The sequence below is a fragment of the Miniopterus schreibersii genome, assembly GCF_964146895.1.
Source record: "Miniopterus schreibersii genome assembly, chromosome: 4".
In the NCBI taxonomy this organism is placed as follows: Eukaryota; Metazoa; Chordata; class Mammalia; order Chiroptera; family Miniopteridae; genus Miniopterus; species Miniopterus schreibersii.
This window is the reverse complement of record NC_138105.1, coordinates 61,929,587-61,949,217: the sequence shown is the minus strand read 5'-3', so window position 1 is coordinate 61,949,217 and position 19,631 is coordinate 61,929,587. Positions and strand designations below refer to the sequence as shown.

The following is a 19,631-nucleotide window of genomic DNA, read 5'->3' as shown; positions in this document are numbered from 1 at the left end:
CTGCATTTAAAAATTTAATTGAGTCTGTCAAACTATCTTTTTTTTAAAAAAAAAGTATCTTTATTGATTTCAGAGAGAGGAAAGGAGAGAGACTTGAAACAACATCAATGATGAGAGTCACTGATCGGCTGCCTCCTGCACGCCCCCTACTGGGGATCGAGCCCGCAACCCGGGCATGTGTCCTGACCGGGAATCGAACCCTGATCGCCTGGACCCTAGGTGGATGCTCAACCACTGAGCCACGCCCGGCCAGGCTGTCAAACTATCTTTTAAACGTCTTTACCATTTTTATATTCCCTCCAATTGTATTTAAGCATATCCTCCTATTCACCAGCGAACCTTACTTGGATATTATCTGTCTCTTTAATTTCTGCCACATAAACATAGAGAGGAATTGGGTATCTCATTGTTTAATCTGTGCTTCTCTAATTTTAGTGGAATAGAGCATCTTTTATATGCTTATTGGCCATTTGTATATTGTCGTATATGTCTCATTCTTCTATTGGCCTATTATTCTGTATGAGTATTTGTATTTTTCTTATTGATTGTAGGAACTCTTTATATCTCCCAGATATTCATTTTTATCTAGCATGTAATTTGCAAAATATTTCCCAGTTTCTCTTTTGAATTTTAACTGTGATTATGTTTGCTTCTAGCAAGTTCAAAGTAATGCCATCTACTTTTTCAAATTCTTTATAATATTTCTGTTATTTCTGTTAACAACACAGAAGCTGAGAAAAATGTGAGATGCTTTCTTTTCAACTAAAATATTTCTGCTGTTATTTTCTGTTGAATGGGAAGCAATTTCTTTTCTAATGGATTGAAGGGCAGAGATTTGAGATAAGGGATTAAGTAGTAGCACGAATAGTAAAAGTAGAAGAGCCTTTCAGTTTCTTCTAATTATTTTGTTTGTTACTGTACAGATAGGATCATGTGCAAATGTGTGAACAAAAATGACATTCAATGGCCAAACAGAAAATACTTTTGCATTGTCTATCATTAAATAGGTTTCGTATTACACTTTACCTCATAATGTCCAGACTGTTTTTGAAAATGACTTTACTTCTAACACTAGATTGAGCTTTAAAACCAATACCTGACTCTTACAATGAAAATCCCAAGTAATGCTAAGTAAAAAGAAAAAAATTGGTATCCTTATTTCTCCATTCTTTTTTTTGAAAATGTATTTCTTATGTTATCAGTCTCTTATGGTGTCCATGAAATACACAAACAAAAAATCTACATGATCTAGTGAATTTAAAGAATAAGTTTGTTCTTGGGGGAAAAAGAAAAGTACTGAGTATCATTTATTCATTTAGATAATATTTATTAAATGCCTGGTAGTAACAAGGAATAGAACCATGTCTGCCCCCCATAGATAAGTCTACTGGAGAAGATAGATAATTGGTGATATTTGCAAATGTTTATTTCTATTAGTTATTGTAAAAGAAAAAATAAATAAGATCTTTTAAAATGTTTGAAGATCTTATCCAGGGTGAAATTAAAAATATTTAATAATTGGAAATGCCATCAACCAATCAAAACTGACAGAAATTAGTCAGCCACACCAAATACTGGCTGAACATTAGCCCTGGTTATATCAATTTAGGAATTTCCACTAATAGTAAGTGGAATGATGGCTGGTGTAAAAATAGTCATTCTACATAAGTCTCTTTTTAAGTTGTTGGTAACAGATGTAAAGTTAATTTAAAAACACATATAGAATACGAGAAAAACTCAGCGACATTTAAAATTTTTGATATTTTTAAAAATCCTTACAAAAGGACATGCTTAGGAGAGGTAGGAAGAGAGGGGGGTGGGGGGGGGGGAGAAAAACAGGTCAGGGATCAAACCTAAAACCCATGTATGTGCTCTGACTGGGAATCAAACTGGCAACCTTTTGGTGCACAGGACAACGCTCAACCAACTGAGCCATTCAAGCCAGGCATAAATTTTTGGTAATTTTAATTTCTTAACTTATTTAGTAAAGTTTTATTATTGTTTTGAATAGGTAATACATTCACATGATTAAAAATATCAAAAAGTGTGAAAAGCTATTCAGAAAAAAATTCTCTTCTATCCTGCTCAGGCTCACAGTTCCCTGTCATGGAGGAAAACAATGTTACCCCTTTTCTCGTGAATCCTTCCAGAGACATTCTATGATTTTTTTTTTCTGCTTAGGTTAATAAATATCTTTAGACTGAAGCTTGTAGTCCAACACAGATAAGAACTGGTGACCAACTAAGATAAACAAGAACAGTAAGAAATAGTACTTTATGTTAGTCTTAGTGCAATGGACTGAATGTTTGTGTCCCCCCCAAATCCATCTGGTGAAACCTAATCCCCAAGGTGATGGTACTAGGAGGTGGGGCCTTTGGAAGGTGATTAGGTCATAAGGGCAGAGCCCTCATGAATGGGACGAGTGTCCTTATAAAAGAGACCCAAGAGAGATCCCTCACCCCTTGGGCCATGTAAGGTTATAGTGAAACGGCAGACGTCTGTAACCCAGAGAGTGGGATCTCACCAGACACCGAATTTGCCAGGGCCTTGATTTTGAACTTCCTAGCCTTTAGAACTGTGAGAAATACATTTCTGTTGTTGATAAGCTGTATATTTTGTTATAGCAGCCTGAAAAGATTAAGACACTTAGAAAAATGAGTTTCAGTAACTCACAGGAAAGAACATACTGCCTACTGTTATATTCTGGGTCAGAGATGGTCCCTTAAGGAAAAAGGCTTTGTATGCTTTAAAGATGGACAGTTTTGCCTGGTCAGTGCGGCTCAGTTGGTTGAGTGTCCACCCATGCACCAAGAGGTCACCAGTTCAATTCCCGGTCAGGGGACATGCCGAGCTTGTGGGCTCGATCCCCAGTAGGGAACGTGCAGGAGGCAGCCAATCGATGTTTCTATCTCTTTCTCCCTCTCCCTTCCTCCCTCTCTAAAATCAATAAAGACATATTTTTTAAAAGATGGAATATTTCAAGTTTATTACATATATCAAGAATTAAAAATTCAAGTAGTTTTTTTTTAAAGAAATCCTGATTTATTTTTTAAATTGAAATATAACTCACACGCCATAAAATTCAGCATTTTGAGTGTACAATTCAGTAGTTTTTAGTATATTCACAAGGTTGTATAGCCATCACTATCTAATTCCAGGGCAGTTTTATTACCCCTCAAAAGAAATCTTGTACCCTTTACAGTCAATCTCTCTTCTCCTTGTCTTCTAGCCCCTAGAAACCACTAATCTTATTTTCTGTCAGTATGGATTTGCCTATTCTGGACTCTTCATGTAAACAGAATCATGTATTATGTGGCCTCTGTATCTGGTTTCTCTCACTTAGCATACTATTTTCAAGGATCATCCGTGCTGTGCCATGTATCAGTACTTTGTTGCTTTTCCTTACCCTTGCTTTAAAATGTTTTTGGTAAAATATACATGGCATAAAATTTACCATTTTAACCACTGTTAAGTGTAAAGTTTAGTGGCATTAAGTACATTCCCATGGTTGTGCAGCCATCACCATTACCCACCTACAGAACTTTTTCACCATCTCAAAGTGAAACTCTTGTACCCATTAAACAATAATTTCTCATCCTTTGGTAACCTCTATTCTATTGTCTGTCTCTATGAATCTGACTATTCTAGGTACCTTATTCAAGTGGAGTCATGCAACAATACTTGTCTTTTTGTGTCTGGCTTATTTCACTAAGCACAGTGCCTTCATATTTCACATAGCTTGTATCAGAATTTCCTTCTTTTTCAAGGCCGAATGATATTCCATTGTATGGATGTATCACCTTTTGTTTATTCATTCATAAGGTGATGGGTATTTGGGTGTTTGTAATTTTTGACTTATGAATAATGCTGCTATAAACATTCCTGTACAAGTTTTTGCATGACCATCTGTTTACAATTCTCCTAGGCTGTAGAGACTATGGGACTGTAGAGTAACTGGATGAGTAATAAACATTGCCCAGAGATAAATACTTTGATCATGACTCAGGGATGGACAATGACCACTGGGACTCAGTTTCTCCTTTGAGGAAAGAGTAAGAAAGTCTTCATTTGTATAAAGGATAGTTGTATCTTGTTAGATAAAAGCATAAAGTTGTTACTGTAACAACCTGAAGCATATGTATAAGGGTGTATGTGAATGCTAAGCAGCCACATGGATGAACTGTGTTGGTTATTTAGTTGTCTCTCAAATCCAAACTCACCTTTCTGCATTCTACCTTGTGAGTATAGAAGGCTGACTGACTCCCTGTTAAATGCTGCCAATGGGGAGGGCCGTCCTAGAGGAAAACTGAGGTAGTAAAGCTTTACTCCTTTGTTTCCTTGCTGTTCCTGGCAGCATCACCCTAACTCTTCACCCTGGCAGCAGCTGTTGATTCCAGTGTCTAATTTTTTCCACACTCACAGAACCATGGCACTTCCTCAGATATATAAGAATCAGCTGGCTGCTATTTACTTTATTCTTCAGAAGTCTGGGTTCCCAACAGGGCTGGCCCCAGCTCCATGAGGTCCTCTCTCTGAGGTATCAGTAAAGCTGGAAGAAGTTACTTCCTGCAGTTCTATCTCCATGGCACCTCACTGTTCCCTTTTTGTCTTTTCTGTTTTCCAAGGTTGTTTAACCAGTTCTATTTATTAAATTTAATTATGTCTGGGCCCTGGCTGGGTAGCTCATTTGGTTTAGAGCATCATTCTGATATGCCAAGGTTTCAGGTTTCAGGTTTCATCTCCAGTCAGGGCACATACAAGAAGCAATCAATGAATGCATAAATATGTGGAACAACAAATTGATGTTTCTCTCTCTCTCTCCCTCCCTTCTCTCTCTCAAATCAATAAATAAAAATTAAAAACAATAAATTTAATTATGTCTATTAAAATTACCAGTATAATTTCTATTTTCCTGATGACTGTAACTGTACAGAAAGTATCAGTAAAGCTTCTCAGGCTATGAGCAATTATCACTGATTACCTTATGTCCAAAATGAATTCTTTGGGCTCTATGGCAACTTAACATAATATAGAAGTAAGTATATTTTATCTGTTTCAAATATAGAACAACCAACAGCCAGGGCTAGAAATAAGTATATTTCAAATGGTTACCCATTTTCCAAGCAGAGCTCTTCTTTCTTCAAATACCTACAATAAATTAAAAAGAATGGAATGATTTCATAATTCATGGTTCAAAATACCCATTACAAGAAAGACATCATTAAAGTATCAATATATAAGTAGTCTTTTCCTTGTGCCAACTGAGTATAAAAAGATTACATTCCTGAGAAGGTACTTTACCTATTTTTAACTTGGGCAATGTATCTTTTTTCTCAGTTTCTGCATTGGAATAATTCATCTTAAAGCCATACTTTTTTAAAGGCAAGAAATAAAAAAAGAATGAAACTGTAAAGTAAAGTCAACTTTAGAATTTGAAAGGAGATGAAAAAACTGACAAAGAAAAAACAGGAAAATGGAGATCCTCCCCCCAAATATTTTCGTATCAATAGTTTGAGAACTTTGTGAAATTTATGAATTGTTTTTATACTTTGGTATATACACGTATCAGTGGGTATACATGTACTTATATGTTTGTAGGATTACAAATGTTTATGTGTGTGCCTCTGGGCTTACAATTCAGTGTTTATCTGTATAGGTCTGTTGTTATATGCTCTTTAGGACAAAAACCATGCCTTACACACCTTTCCATCTCCACTATAGAGCATTGTACACAGCATATCACAGGTACTCATGTTTGCTGGATTAAATGAATGTGGCAATGGATATACTTATGGATATACTGGTACACGTGAGTTATTTACCTGTTGGTGTAGAGGTGCTTTTCTGAGCATCAGTCATATGTGCATTTGAATGAGTGAGGAAGGGAAAACCAATGTGAGAATGTTTGGCACGGGAGGGAACTATGGAGAGAGGAAGCAAGAGAAAGCAATGAACAGATGTAAGTGTCTCTCTCACTCCCACACATACACTCTGTGAGCTTTCAAAATTGGAATAATTTTGATGGCTGCCAGATGAGAGGGGGGTAGGGCGATGGGTGAAAAAGGTGACGGGATTGAGAAGTACAAATTGGGAGTTACAGAAAGTCATGGGGATGTAAAGTAAGACAGGGAATATACTCAGTAATATTCTAATAACTCTGTGTGGTGTTAGATGGGTACAAGATTTATCAGGATGATCACTTAGTAAGTTATATAATGTCTAATCACTCAGGTGTACACCTGAAACTAATATAAAATTGTATGTCGGCTGTAATTGGAAAGTAAAAAAATGATTTAAATTTAAAAAATTGGAATCGATGTTTTCCCCTTCCTCTTAGTACTGCGTACATTCTCGAGCACTGCAAGAACATTCCTACTTGAAGAACAACTCAGGCCTATTTCCTCCCTTTTTGTGGAGGAGGGTGAGGAGCTGGTTTTATGCTTCTAACAGATTGTGCTTTCCTTCCTTTTTTTACACTCTCAATTCTAGTTCCAAAGGAATATAAAATGAGATTGAAATAATTGGTTCAACAACAAGCTTAAGGCCAGCAAAATGTCAGTTTTGTTCTTGGCCAGAGAATCTCACACATCACAGGTAGACATTTTTTTCACCTTAAAGAAGGAAAAAAATGCCCTTCTCTCCCTCCTCCCCCCTAATTAACTGCCACCTGAGCTACTAGGACCCTCAAATAGCAGCAACAGATAAACTTAGAATTTCCACATGAAAATAGAAGAGAATCAGATATTTCCTGAACTCCTCTCCTCTGTCTAACCAAATCCAATCAGTCATCTACCACCCAAACCAAGTTGTCAGCACCACTTTCCTGATGTCCAGGGACCTAGCTTCCCCCAACTCAGATACCGCTCATATGTGCTTACAGCGCACGCTCACTTGGTCTCTACAGGGTTTGCTAAGGCTCTCTAACTGTTTCTGTTCATTTTATCTTCCCATGGAGATTACAACCATTTTTCTCTACAAGCTCCACAGGTTCTGTGGCAGGACCTCAAAAAACACCTATTAACTGAACAACAACAAAAAAGCTTCAAAAGTCATAGGATATTAGATCTCAGAGAAATCCTAAAGATCTTTTTGCTTCATTTTCTTGTTTTAGAGAGGTCAACCAGAGGCCCAGCACGGTCACATTTATAGATTTTTAAAAATCACTGGTTGCAGGCTATCTGTTCCGCTCAACTCTGTACCTGGCTCCTCACTAGAACCTTGGTCTCCCCTAGCCCACCTTCCCATCCGATGCGCTTTGGCCTTACAGTGGGAGAAGAAAACTTTAGACCCCAAGACTACAATCTCCTTTCAAAAGGAGAATGGGATGACCATCATGGTGGCCAGTGACAATATGGACCACTGGAAACGAAGGGGCCCTGACTGGAAGCGGGGAGGAGAATCAGCTAGAAGGAGCAGGAAAGGAGTAAGGTGGAAGGTGAGGAGTGTTATTCAGGCTAAAACGATAGTTTTTAGAGGGCCAACCACCAAGTCTAAGCAGGGTCCAAGTGATAGTGGAGAAAATAAAGGGAATCAAGATTGCTAAGAGAGTCCCTGAGAACAGAGTCAGGAGGCTGTGCCTCAGTCCTCAGAGCTGTATGTATGTTGCTAAACCTGCTGCTAAACTAACCTCAAGGCTGAGTGATGAACATCCTGAAGCCACAAACATCCTGGGACAACTTCTACATGGACATATACGGACTTCACTTCCTTCCTTGTAGTGTCTGCCTCCCCCATTTGCATTCTGGAACTAACCAATCCCCGTGACCCTGCCAGCAATCCTTCATCTGCATGAAAGGGTTACATTTTGCAGTTCTCGCCTTTATAAACCCTTCCTTTGCTTGCATTCTCGAGTGCAGTCTGGGTTGCTACCTGAATCTGTGTCTATCGGATTGCAATCCTTTTGCTCAAATAAATGCTTTTTGTTCAGAAATGTTATTCAGGCTAAAACAATGAGTCTTCAAGGGGCCAGTGATCAAGTCTAAGCAGGGTCAAGCAAATCCGGTTCTTTATTAAAAAGCATCTAGACCCAAGTAGAAATTGACAGGAGTGAAGGGGGAGGAAAAACACTAAAGGAGCTGAGATCTGGTTCTGACTCTACCATAGACAAGAAATACAATTTGGGACAAATTATTTAATTGTCAGGTCCTCAGTCGGTCTTATATTCTCTGGTTTGGAGCAAGCCTTCATTTTAAAGATTTGCAACCATGTTCGCCTTAAAGAGCTAGAAGACAAAGGATTGATTTGAAATGGAAATATTAAAATGGATCTTCTTGCCCTGTAGAATGTTTCTAACACAGCTCGTTCAGAGCCTGCTGTTAAATCAAAATCCTACGTTGTTATTTCAGGCTATCGACACTGCCGTTAACATATTTCACTATGTGGCATCATTACAGTGTAGGAGTAAGATGTTAGGGGCTCCCAAATGACGACTGACTGATGGTAACTAGGTGCTTTTTCTCAGAACACCCTTTCAACATGTCCTGTACTACATCTGTGAGCCACACTAGAAAAGAAATGTTGGTTACTTTCAACTCAAATGCTAGATGGCCAAGAAATACATATACTTTTAAAACATTCCCCCTCTCAAAATTTACAGTGCCTGAATTATTTTGAAATCTGTTACATTTGCCTATATTGATGATGATGCTTTTTTAGGCAGCTGGATTTGAATTCAGTCTTTCTGTTTAAAGCCTTCAATGAAGGTAAAATCCTGTGACTCTTATTTTAGTCTGGGATGGTTACATATTTCATGTTTTACTGCAGAATAGAAGAAAATTAAAATGAAAACAAAAAACAGGGCGTCAAAATTACACTGATCATTGGTGACAAGTGCCCTGTTTTAGAACTGTAGAAAACCCCTTGAAATTATTGTATGGACACCTTCAGACCAGCTGTATCCTTGGCATCTATTTTTAATCTCTTTCATGTAGTCAGAATGTTAGGTCTGAAAGGGACCTTCAAGGTCATCTGATCCAACCTACTCATTTCATAAAGGAGGACAGCAAAGACCAGAGAAGGCAAGGGACTTACTCCAGTCATATGGGAAATTATTGGTACAGCTGATCTGGAACCAGAATGTTCAATTCCCAGAGTTGCTTACTGTTCTTTCTTTACTTGTATTTATATTTGTTTTTAGAATTATTTTAAAATTTGAAATTTTATTGCACTGTATAAAGTAAAAAATGAAAGCTCTTTTCTACCACTTCCCCTAATGATGTCCAACTCTGGTTGAAACCACTACTAACAGTTTGGTATATGCATATACAAACTCTGTGTGTGTGTCTTATTTACATTTATTCATATGCGGGGATTTTTAAAAATAATTTTACTCCAAACTAGAACTTAACTAAACCAAAAAATAAATTTTGGGGGGATAAAATTGGAGGTCTGAACGACAAAATAAATATTTCCAGAAATTATCATTCAATTTGAGGAAAGCTAGTCAAGAACCAAGATAAGACAATGCAATGCTTGCTGTAATATACTGCCCAGAATCCACTCCAGGACTGAAGGATTTATTCCACCCACCCCCCCCCCACCTGCTGGGAGTGCTACTGGCTGACAGTCATGAGCTTGAGAGATCTGCCTTGTCCAGGATCTTTAGGGTGGCTACAGGGTCAATGGAGGCCTTATTGAGAGTACATCACAGCTCAGCTTCTTCCTCTGCCCCAAACCTCCTCCCCTCCCCTCCCCTCCCCTCCCCTCCCCTCCCCTCCCCTCCCCTCCCCTCCCCTCCCCTCCCCTCCCCTCCCCTCCCCAGTGCTGATCTCCAAAAGCCCTCCCCAAGGAATACCCTACATGCCAATCTCAGAGACAGCTTCTCTAGCAACCCAGTCTACAGTAGGCCATCAGGCAATTAAGATACTCTCTTCTCTATAGCTCCTAAATTACTTAAGACTTCTAATTTTTCAAAGAAAATTTCTGAAATTCAAGGCATCCAATGAATATGTATTTCAATTTAAGTCACTTTTTCACACATGTGTAAAGCCTTCACCATTCTATGGGAAAACAGATTTCAAAACTAAACATTAAAGTTCTGGGTGTGGGGATGGGAAGCAGAGAAGCTGTTATATAAATTGTTGGAGAGCTAAGAGCACTGCAAACAGGTGATCAACAAATAATTGTTAAGCTGAATAAAAAAGACTTTCAATAGACCTATATTGTTCATGGCTAGATGACGGCTGATTCTCTCTCTTTCTCTCTGCCTTTTCTTTTGTTTCTCCTGGTCTCTCCTTTTCTATTCCTTATTTTTCTTTCCTTTATCATTTTTAGGGAACTCATCATAGACTACCCTCTGCTCTCTCATTCCTGGTGGTTCCAGCAGAGAAGCAGTGATAGAAGAAAAAAGGCATTTGGAGTGAGAGAGAGGAGCAATGACTGGAGGAAAGAACAAATCTAAGAAAGACATTTTCATCACAGGTAGCGACTCTGTGTCTATTGCCAGCCTTGCCCACGTAGCAAGGGCTCAATTAAAATTTTTTGAAAAAAACCCTTCATTTTTCATCCATTACACAATTCTAAACAATCACTGTTCACATTTTGATAAACAAACTTTTAATGCATTTATTTATTTATTTATTTATTTATTTATTTATTTATTTATTTCCATTGATTTTCAGAGAGAGTGGAAAGGAGGGGGAAGGGGGAGAGAGAGAGAGAAAGAGAGGAGAGAGAGAGAGAAACATCAATGTGAGAGAGACACATCGATTGGTTGCCTTCCTCATGTGCCCCTATCAGGGGCCAGCTCACAACCTTTGTGCAGGCTGATGCTCTAACCACCAAATCACGCCGGCCAGGGCTATTTATTTATTTTTTAATTGATTTTTTTTCTTGAGAGGGAGAGGGGGAGAGAAGGAGAGAGAGAGAGTTATTGTTCTACTTATTTATGCATTCCTTGGTTGATTCTTCTGTGTCCTGACCAGGGATCCAACCCACAACATTGGCATTTTGGGACAACACTCTAACCAACTGAGCAACCAGGCCAGGGAAATACCTTTTTTTTCTTTAAAGCATGGATGCAACTGATAAAATAGCTCTGGTCACTTACCCGGTCATTCAAAAGCTGATGGTTTAAGGGTGTCCAGGTACTCATCTTTGTCTGCATTTTGGGACCATCTGTGCTTTTTGGAGGTGCAAATGCCATCATGAAATAACTGGGTATTCTTCCATAAGAAAAACTATACCTATCAAAAGAAATGAATCATATAATCTTCAGACTACTAAAAATACTAATACCATATAATCTTTTAGTATGTTGAGAGAAACTGAGGGTAAGAACATTTATTGGGAGCACTTCATATGTCTGCTCAATTAAAGTTCATAACATTCTGGTGAGGTGGTAGCTTTTAATTCATTACATAGATAAAGAAATTGAAGCTTGTTTAAGTTACATGCTCTGCTCAAAATTATACAGACAGGAAGTGCTAGAACTGGAAATCAGACCCAGGTCTGTTTAACTCTACTTTCATTGGACCGTGGAGGGAAATCCAGAATTACTCCTAGCTAAGAACATACCATATTGGCCAGAAAGAAGAGGTATTTTATAATTTATAAAATTATAGTGCAATGTTAATCACTCCATCCTTGTCTCTTGTGACTTTCTTCCTCCCCCCTTAACTTTCTGATGTCCAGATTACACGGATTCTAGCTTGATACCATATTTAAGAAGTAGAATGATATAATATACACCACCAAGCCTTTGGAGATTGACAGATTTGGGTTTATTGGGGGAAATGTGCTATTTTTAAGTGCCCAGTATATGTCTGCCTTCATTTGAATAAAGCACTATAATTTCCATGAGGAATTACTTTTCCCTCATTGTTCAGAGTTTTCTGGGTTGATTAATCAAGGTGGTCTCCCCTTCCCCGGCCAAGAGGTGTTCACATGATGGAGGTAGGCCATTTGGACCAACACTGGCTTATCCTTACTTTACAGCTGAAGTGGTCATTGGAAGTAGCATTGGTGCTCTGTTAAGTTGTTCCTGCTGCCTCATTCCGCAGAAGCCTCTTGTCTTGTCCATTTTGTGAGCCACATGATATCCTTGCAATAAATTTCTTTTTTTGCTTCTGTTAGCAAGGATCTGTTTCTATTGCTTAAAACTAACATTTTTTACCTTGACAGGTTTGATCCTGGCTGTACAACTTAGTAGCTATATAACTTTTTGCAAGTCATTTAATCGACCTGAGCTTCAGTTTCCTCATTTGTAAAATAAGAATGTATATATCTACATTCAACTGCTGCTGTGAATATTAGACAATAGGGATCCAGGAGACTGCCTGACAGACAGGTGGCCTCAGTAAGTAGTAACTTCCTTGCAGCCTTTCGTAGAACTTCCTATCATTCACAGAGGGCCTCAGTACCTGTCCTTTAGAGAGGGCCATGACAAAACAGTTTAAGGTGGAAACCACTTGAAGCAGATTGATGGTAGTTCCAATGTATATCCTCCGTGTTTCTGCCTTCCTTCCTCTCTGAAGGTGGGTTTCATAGTGAAAGGCAGTGGTGATGACTAAGGGGATCAGGGCTTGCCTGCCTGATCTATGGGTTCCAAAAATTACCCTACAGTAGCAAGTATTGAATAATTTTAAAAAATAATTATTTTTTGGTTGATACGGGATTCCCCCAAATGCTAGATCTGAAATCTTTGAGGCTCTCACTTGATATGTAACATTATCTCTCAGGTTTAAGTTATAGCTGAAGATAAAGCCAATGTTTTCAAACCTCAGTGGCATCATTAGACAATACCTGCTGCCATAATACCACTGGAATAAAGGGGGCTCAGATTAGCCCTCATGTTCTTCTCGCCCCCCCCCCAACTGCTAATTATCTAAGTCACACATATTTAGCTAAGTTACAAAAGGCATAAGAAATTATTTCATTGCAGTATTACTAATTGGCAGCTATAAAAGTACATGTGAGCAGGAAAATTATAGATACAAAGCCTGGTCCCTGAGTCTAGATCTGCTCAGTTAAAAACTACATATTTCTTTTGTTGTTGTTATTTATTTACATTTGACCTTCCTTCTTATTAAACCCATTGTTTTAATTTTTTTTGGAGGGCCAAATAACTCTTTGAGAATGTGATGAAAGAGATGAATCTTGTCCCTAGAAAAATGCACATGAACATAAAATTTTGCTTACCCCAGGTTAAAAACTCCTGCTGTAAGCTGAGAAACTCTCTCTTTCCACTTCGTGTAGGAAAAGAGCTAGGCAAAAATGTTGAATTAGGACAAAGAAGCTTCTCTAGGGCCTCCCCAAGGGACCCTGCATTGGTTTTTGTTTTGTTTTGTTTCCTGGTTCCTCAAAGCTAGAAATAATTTGAACTAAGCTTTCTTCAAATCAACTTGAGGGAAATTGGTATCAGGAGATGGGCCTGGTGAGGAGAAACAGCCCTCTTGGTAATAAAGCCCTGCTGAAGCATGAAAATGGGGTGTTCTACCCTGTCTTTTGTCTTCATCCTTTAACAACTTTTCCCTTCTCCCTTCATACCAGAAGTTAGGCAGTGTGCGTATTTGCATGCACACACATGTTCACGGATAGACCACTCAGGGCTATTATAAAGACAGACACTTTCAGATAGTGTACACAAAAATAATTGCCCCACTCCATCAACAAGACAAAGCAAGTTGTCTCCCCCTCCTTCCACATACAAAGCTGCTGTTGCTTTTTTTGTGACCTCTTTCCTCCTTCATGGCTGTTCCTGAATGTTTGTCTTTAATTTTTCTTTGGATAAAAAGGAAGAAAGAGGGCCTATGGCTTTAGCTCCCAATGTATGGTTCTATTTCCATGTTTAACAGCAAGGATGGGTCCTCTGGTAAAGTTCCAGTGGCCATGCATCTCTAATTCTATCTTCCAAGCCATTCTCCACACATTACTCAGCTTTGCTTAGGACCTGTTAGGCCTGTATTAGAGGTACAAAGGCAAGAGTTTCTGCTTTAATGGAGCTTACTGTTAGAAAGTTTCCTTTCTTGACAAATAAAAATTATATGTATTTAAAGTGTACACAGTGATGTTCTGATATATGTATACATTGTGAAATGAGCTATCAAACTATTTAATTATTCCATCACCTCCTATAGTTACCATTTATTTGTGTGTGTGGTGAGAATACTTGAGATCTACTCTCTTAGCAAATTTCAAGTATACATTACATTATTATTAACTATAGTCACCATGCTGTACACTAGGTCTCCAGAACTTATTCATCTTATAACTGAAAGTTTGTACTCTTTGATTAATATCTACCCCCGCCCCACCTTGGTAACCACCATTCTACTTAAGGAGGTATTTTTTTAAAGACCAGCCAGTTGATCATGTCCCTTTTCAGCTCCAAACCCTTCAGAGGCTTGCTAACGGATACAGAATATCCAGGCTCCTGGGCATGCAATCTAGGGCCACTATGAATTTACCTCAATCTACCTTTTGAGCCTCGTTATCCTATCTCTCCCTTCCTGCACTATCTGCCCAGACGCACCGAACTTCTGATGCCTCAGACAAAAATAAATAAATAAAACTCTGATGCTTCTTTGCTTATGTGGTTTTCAGCTGCTCATGTGAATCTTAATCTCACACTACATAATAGATGCTCAATAAATATTTGTTAAATCAATTGAATGAATGAATGCAACAGTGGAGGGGATAGTTTAAGGATTAAAACCAGTGGAAACGTAGGGTGAAACTCAGAACATTATGAATTGAGCACTGGGATTATACTCAGGCTTATCAGTGTTTCGTTGGAGTTGACAGAGCAGCATAGAATTGAGTTTCTCTGCTAACATACAACTCACTCACCGTACACTGCAGTATCATCAGAGAAAGGGAACCTCAGATATTATCTGGAAAATACCAAGCAATAGGGTATGGTTAGATTTAAATACGAATTCATCTTACAGTCAACTAATTAGAATGCAAAAACTATAATACAATAAAAAGAGCTAGTGCTTGATAGGCACAGACATAATGATTTGTTGGTTGTTAATTTCCTAAGTATGAAGCACCTGGCACTTTCCCTGCAGCTGAAACGGAGCAAAATAGAATCCCCAGCAGCGCCGACAAGGCTTGTGAGAGACCCAGGAGGCTCTGAGAGTGAAGCTCGGGAAAGGGAGTCTCCATCTTTTCCATGCACTACCCACGGCCTCACCTCTGTTAGCTCGACTCCCTCTTCAAGCCTCAAGCGCCGGCGTTGCCATAGCTGCTTTTTCTTGGACTTGGCCCAGCCCCCACCCCCTGGCTTCCATGAGTCCAATCACCAGCTATAAATCCTTTCCCTGGGATCCGGGGTCTCTCAGGCAACAATGTGTGATCTCTTGATTGGCCAGGAGATCCGGGAGGGCTGGCTCCAAAATTAGGCTCAGGGATGTAACGAAAAAGTGCGAGCGCCAAGGTGGGAGGAACCGCAATCGCCCGAGGTAACGCCAAGGCGAGGAGGCACCCAGTCCTGACACCGGCAGTACCGAAAGCCCTCGTGCAAGACATATTTGTTTTCCAAATCAGGCCAACCTCCCGAGCATGCCCGGTTATATTGCTCCGGTCACTCCAAGCCTCGGAAAAAATAAACTCCGCTTTTCCAGGTTTTAAGAGTGGCCAACAGGTAAAAGAGGGCTGGAGGAAAAGGACTCCGCGACCGGCTCGGGGAAAGAACAGCACCTGCCACAGGAAGTGGGCGGACGTGGGAAAACCGGCAAACACGCCGACTCGCAAATGCTTCAACGTGAATTTTAATTGATCGGATTATTAAGGAATTCAGGCTGAGTGACAGATACATCGCGGAACCAGCAGATGGCATGCCTTAATAAGAATAACTCCTAACGTGGGAAATTTTACAATCCGTCGACTTTAATTAAATTTATTGAGAACCCGCCACGTAATCAAGGGCGGAGAATGCAAGGATTATAAAAAAAAACAACAAACAATCTAATGAGGAAGACTGGAAAATACAACGTGTAAATAATGTAAGGCCCCACAGTAATAACTGCTGTGATAAAACTATAAAGTGCTGGAGAATAACCCAAAATTCAAAATTTCAGACAGCCCCTTTAGTAAATGTAAAGCAGTTCTTATGGGCAGCAGCTAACAAAAAACAAAACAAAACAAAAAACACCCTCCCCCCAAGAAACAAAAAAGGCTTTCCTCTTTAAAATAGGTAAGCATATACTCTACTCCAACTTAAACAAATGTAAACCTTATGTTTGTATTGTTCCAGTTTTAAAATAGGCAGTGTTTGTGTATCTCCAAGTTAAAAAGAAACAGAAACGTGAAGCTCATAGAGATGGTTTATTTCCTTGAGTTAACTAAGGATCTCTAAGTGGCCAAACTGAAATTAGAAGCTAGGTTGTCTGAATTCCAGTGGTTTTTTCACATAACCAGGCTGTATGTATATGAATAAACAAAGGTGGTGGAGGGTGGCCTAGGGGAGGTATAGCGCTGTAATACTGAATTACCCTGTATTGCCAGTTAACATTTATGGTTTCAAAACGGGTTCATCCAGAAAGAGACCAGTTTTAACAACACACTGTAAGAGTGCTTGCTGTTGTCCTCTGTGAAAGTTCCCGCTCACTAAAGCCTTTCTATAGGTGATTACAACATGGAATGAAAGAGAGATGGGATCAAAGAGAGCATCGCACTTTATCCCTGTTGGATGTTAATATTTTTATCCCTGAAAGTAAGGTTCCTTTTGTCTGTCCTCTCAGCCAGCACCCTCTGAGCCTCCTCTTGTCCAGCACTTCATCAGTCTGACTGCTCGTCCCCCACACTTACTCCCCAGTCTGAATGACACCATTCACGCTGTGCTCCTTGTGAGCACGCCAGCTCAGCGTCTGTGATACTTCAACAGTACTCTTAAGCGAAACATTTCAAACATAAAATTTAGAGATTTGCATAAGAAAAACCCTTGTATTCCCACCAAGACTTTTAAAAATATTAACCTTTTTGTTTCCTGTGTCTGATTAATAGTTGAAACCCTTTTTGTGCACTTTCCAGATCTCATTCCCCTCGTGACCTGCCTAGAGGCAACCACTGTTATGAGAAATTGGTGTGTAACCTAATTGTCCATAAACAAGAGGGCTAGGTGTTCTTAAACAGGTATAGTAATTTACATATCTTGTAATTTGCTTTTTTCACTCAGTGTTATATTTCTGAGATTCAGTCATGTTGATACATTCAGTGATAATTTCTACATCTTTTCCACCTCCTCTTGTGAGCTCTGATATGTCCTACACCTGACAGTTTTCAAGACACTGTAAATTGCATAAAAATTCATATAGCTGCACATTTCCACAGGCTCCACAGATACAAGGAATCTGGAAGTGTATAAAGCAGGCACACATGGTTTTTCACATATGATATCTGCCTCCTCACTCACCCTCGGTAAAGGCAGTGTTGGCTCCACAAGACACATTGGCTTACTTAGAATCAGCCTAAAGATCAACATTACTTTAAAGGAAAAACAACTGGTACTGCACAAGTATATGTTTATTAGGAAAATTGAAAATGTCACTTTAGATCTTTTATTATGCTTTTCCCCATAGCTCACCTTTTGATGGGAAACTATACTTAAGGCTAAGCTTAATACTCAATATTTGTTTATTGAAAAATTGTGGTAAAATATACATAACATACCATTTACCATTTTAACCATGTTTAAGTGTACAGTTGAGCAATATTAAGTACGTTCACGTTCCTGTGTTACCGACAGAACAAAATGGTGCCTCTGAAGTCTAGGTTGAAAAGGGACACGAAAAGGAGGAGAAAGAAAGGTAGGTGAAATAGTGTAAAAGAACAGCTTTGGCCTTGAACGAATTCTAGGCTGCGTGGCTTTGGGTAAGTCATTTCATCTTTCTGGGCGTTCTTCTCCTCGTCTGAAAAAACGAGAGGTTGGATTTAGATGATGTTTAAACACATTTTCAGCCCTATAATTGTTTAGGTAGAAAATGAGAGGCGAAACATTTTCTAAGGCGCAAAAAGATGGGGAATGCCATCAATGACCACCACCTCCACCTGTTCACTAAGGTCTTGGCAAAGGGCCTGTGCACTGTCCCAGGGCAGGTCCCCTGCTGGCCGCTGCCTGAGCCTGGAGCTCTGCAACAAGCCAGCTGCCCACCTCCACCTGCGCTCGGCGCCACCCGGCGACCCGCCTCCCGACCACCTCCGACGCCCGAACCCGCGGGCCGCACATTTGTTCCCAGAACAGGTTTTGGCGGTCTGGCAATAACAGCATCACAGGCTGGGTCGGCGAGAGTCTCCGCGCTGTCTCAGCAGGGAAGAGAGGGGAGGCTCTGCAGAGAAGGCCGAGCACATTAATAAAAACGCTTTGCAGAGCGGCGAACGACTCCCCGGAGTTAGGACGGAGCGAAGCATCGCCCAGGGCGCCGGGCAGAGAAGCGCGGAGGCCGCCGAGTCGGCCCAGCGCAGCTCGGCTCGGCTCAAAATGGGAGCGCTCGGCCGACCGCGCACAGCGCGCCTGCGCAAGTACGTGCGCGCGCTCCCCCGGCCGCGCGCCCCGACGCTCGTGGAAGCTCGCGGTCGCTCCGAGGCGCGCGCCGGCGGTCCTCGCTCGCTCCGTTTACCTGAGGGACCAGCGGCCGTTCGCGTCCGGCGCTGCAGCCCCCGACTCGGAGCCTGGGCCCAGCCGTGTGAGGTGAGCCCCGAGGCGTGCGGTCTCCCGGCCGGGTTAGCGGGCAGAGGGGCGCGGGGCGTGTGGGGAGCGAGGAGGTGCCGCCGCGGCTGCCCGCTCCTCTCTAACCCTGTGCTGAGGAGCCACCAGCAGCCCCGCCGCCTCCTCCTCCTCCTCCTCCTCCTCCTCTGGGATCGTTATTCTCGTCGCGGCCAAAACAAAAGCTTTCGGCGCCGGGCTGTGGCGGGGGCTCGGAGGGGCTTCTCGGGATCGGCGGCGGTTCCGGGGGTTCAGGAGGAGCCGAGTTGGGGGCTAAGGGCTGAGGTGGGCAGATGCCCGGGGAGATTATTAACCCTCTTGCGTCCTCAGCCCGCGCTGGACAACCTGTGCGAGTGTAGATCGAGGCTGCCTCTCGGCCACCCCCGGCCCAAGCCCTCCTCGGGGGAACGTCCCCGGGGCCCCCCGCGGGAGCCCGCTGCCTGGGTCGGCGCCGCGGAGGCGTGTGGCGCTCCCCGCCGCCGGGAGCGTGGGTGGAGGACGCGGCCGCAGCCGGGGGAGGACAATGCACCGAGGGCTTCAGCGCCCGGGGCCCTTGGTGCCGGCCGGAGACCCCCGTTAGAATTTCCCCCTGCCCGGACCTCGTTTTCGCATTTGGCTGACCTCTCATTTCCAAACCCTAAAAGTTGGCCCTTCCATCCCATCAGTTTGCAAAAGTCGCTCTCCCTTCCCAGATGTGCTTCCCATGGCATGGGTGCTGCTGGGTAATTAGCAGATGGCCTCTGAAATAAAGGTGCTGTTACAATATTTCAAGACATTGTAACATCTTCCGAGAGGCTCTTTAAATCTCAGGAGTTAGGTGCCTTCTCCGTAAGAGAAAGAAGACCCCCCCCCCCCGCCGCCCCCCAGCCATTAATTTAGGCATAGGAGTAGACTTGAAGTTGACAAATAGCTACCCTATAGAAGAGGTCCAGTTTCTCACCCAGAATAAATGAAAATTTGAATTTCGGTGCTCTGCTGAATTTAG

The 19,631-nt window shown here is 41.3% G+C and overlaps 2 protein-coding genes across 11 annotated transcripts in view; one reads left to right on the top strand and one right to left on the bottom strand.

Moving 5' to 3' along the window:
* FBXO16 (F-box protein 16) overlaps nt 1-15,217 on the bottom strand; it is a 38,503-nt gene extending 23,286 nt beyond the window's left edge. For 8 of the 10 annotated variants that reach the window (XM_081135571.1, XM_081135566.1, XM_081135564.1 and 5 more), the window contains exons 1-4: nt 15,137-15,217; nt 14,788-14,831; nt 11,048-11,183; nt 5,113-5,148 (exon numbers count right to left, since the gene is read on the bottom strand). In XM_081135571.1, coding sequence (XP_080991697.1) covers nt 5,113-5,148; nt 11,048-11,146 — 135 coding nt within the window. In that variant the 5' untranslated portion in view covers nt 11,147-11,183; nt 14,788-14,831; nt 15,137-15,217. Of the gene's footprint in view, nt 1-5,112; nt 5,149-5,822; nt 5,901-11,047; nt 11,184-14,787; nt 14,832-15,136 lie in introns of those variants that run through there. The other 2 variants (XM_081135568.1, XM_081135569.1) reach the window with 1 other exon arrangement.
* Nucleotides 15,218-18,485: 3,268 nt separating this feature from the next.
* FZD3 (frizzled class receptor 3) overlaps nt 18,486-19,631 on the top strand; it is a 67,280-nt gene continuing 66,134 nt past the window's right edge. Inside the window, exon 1 of the mRNA XM_081134630.1 lies at nt 18,486-18,631. The gene's annotated coding sequence lies outside the window, so the exon portion shown is untranslated. The remainder of the gene's footprint in view (nt 18,632-19,631) is intronic.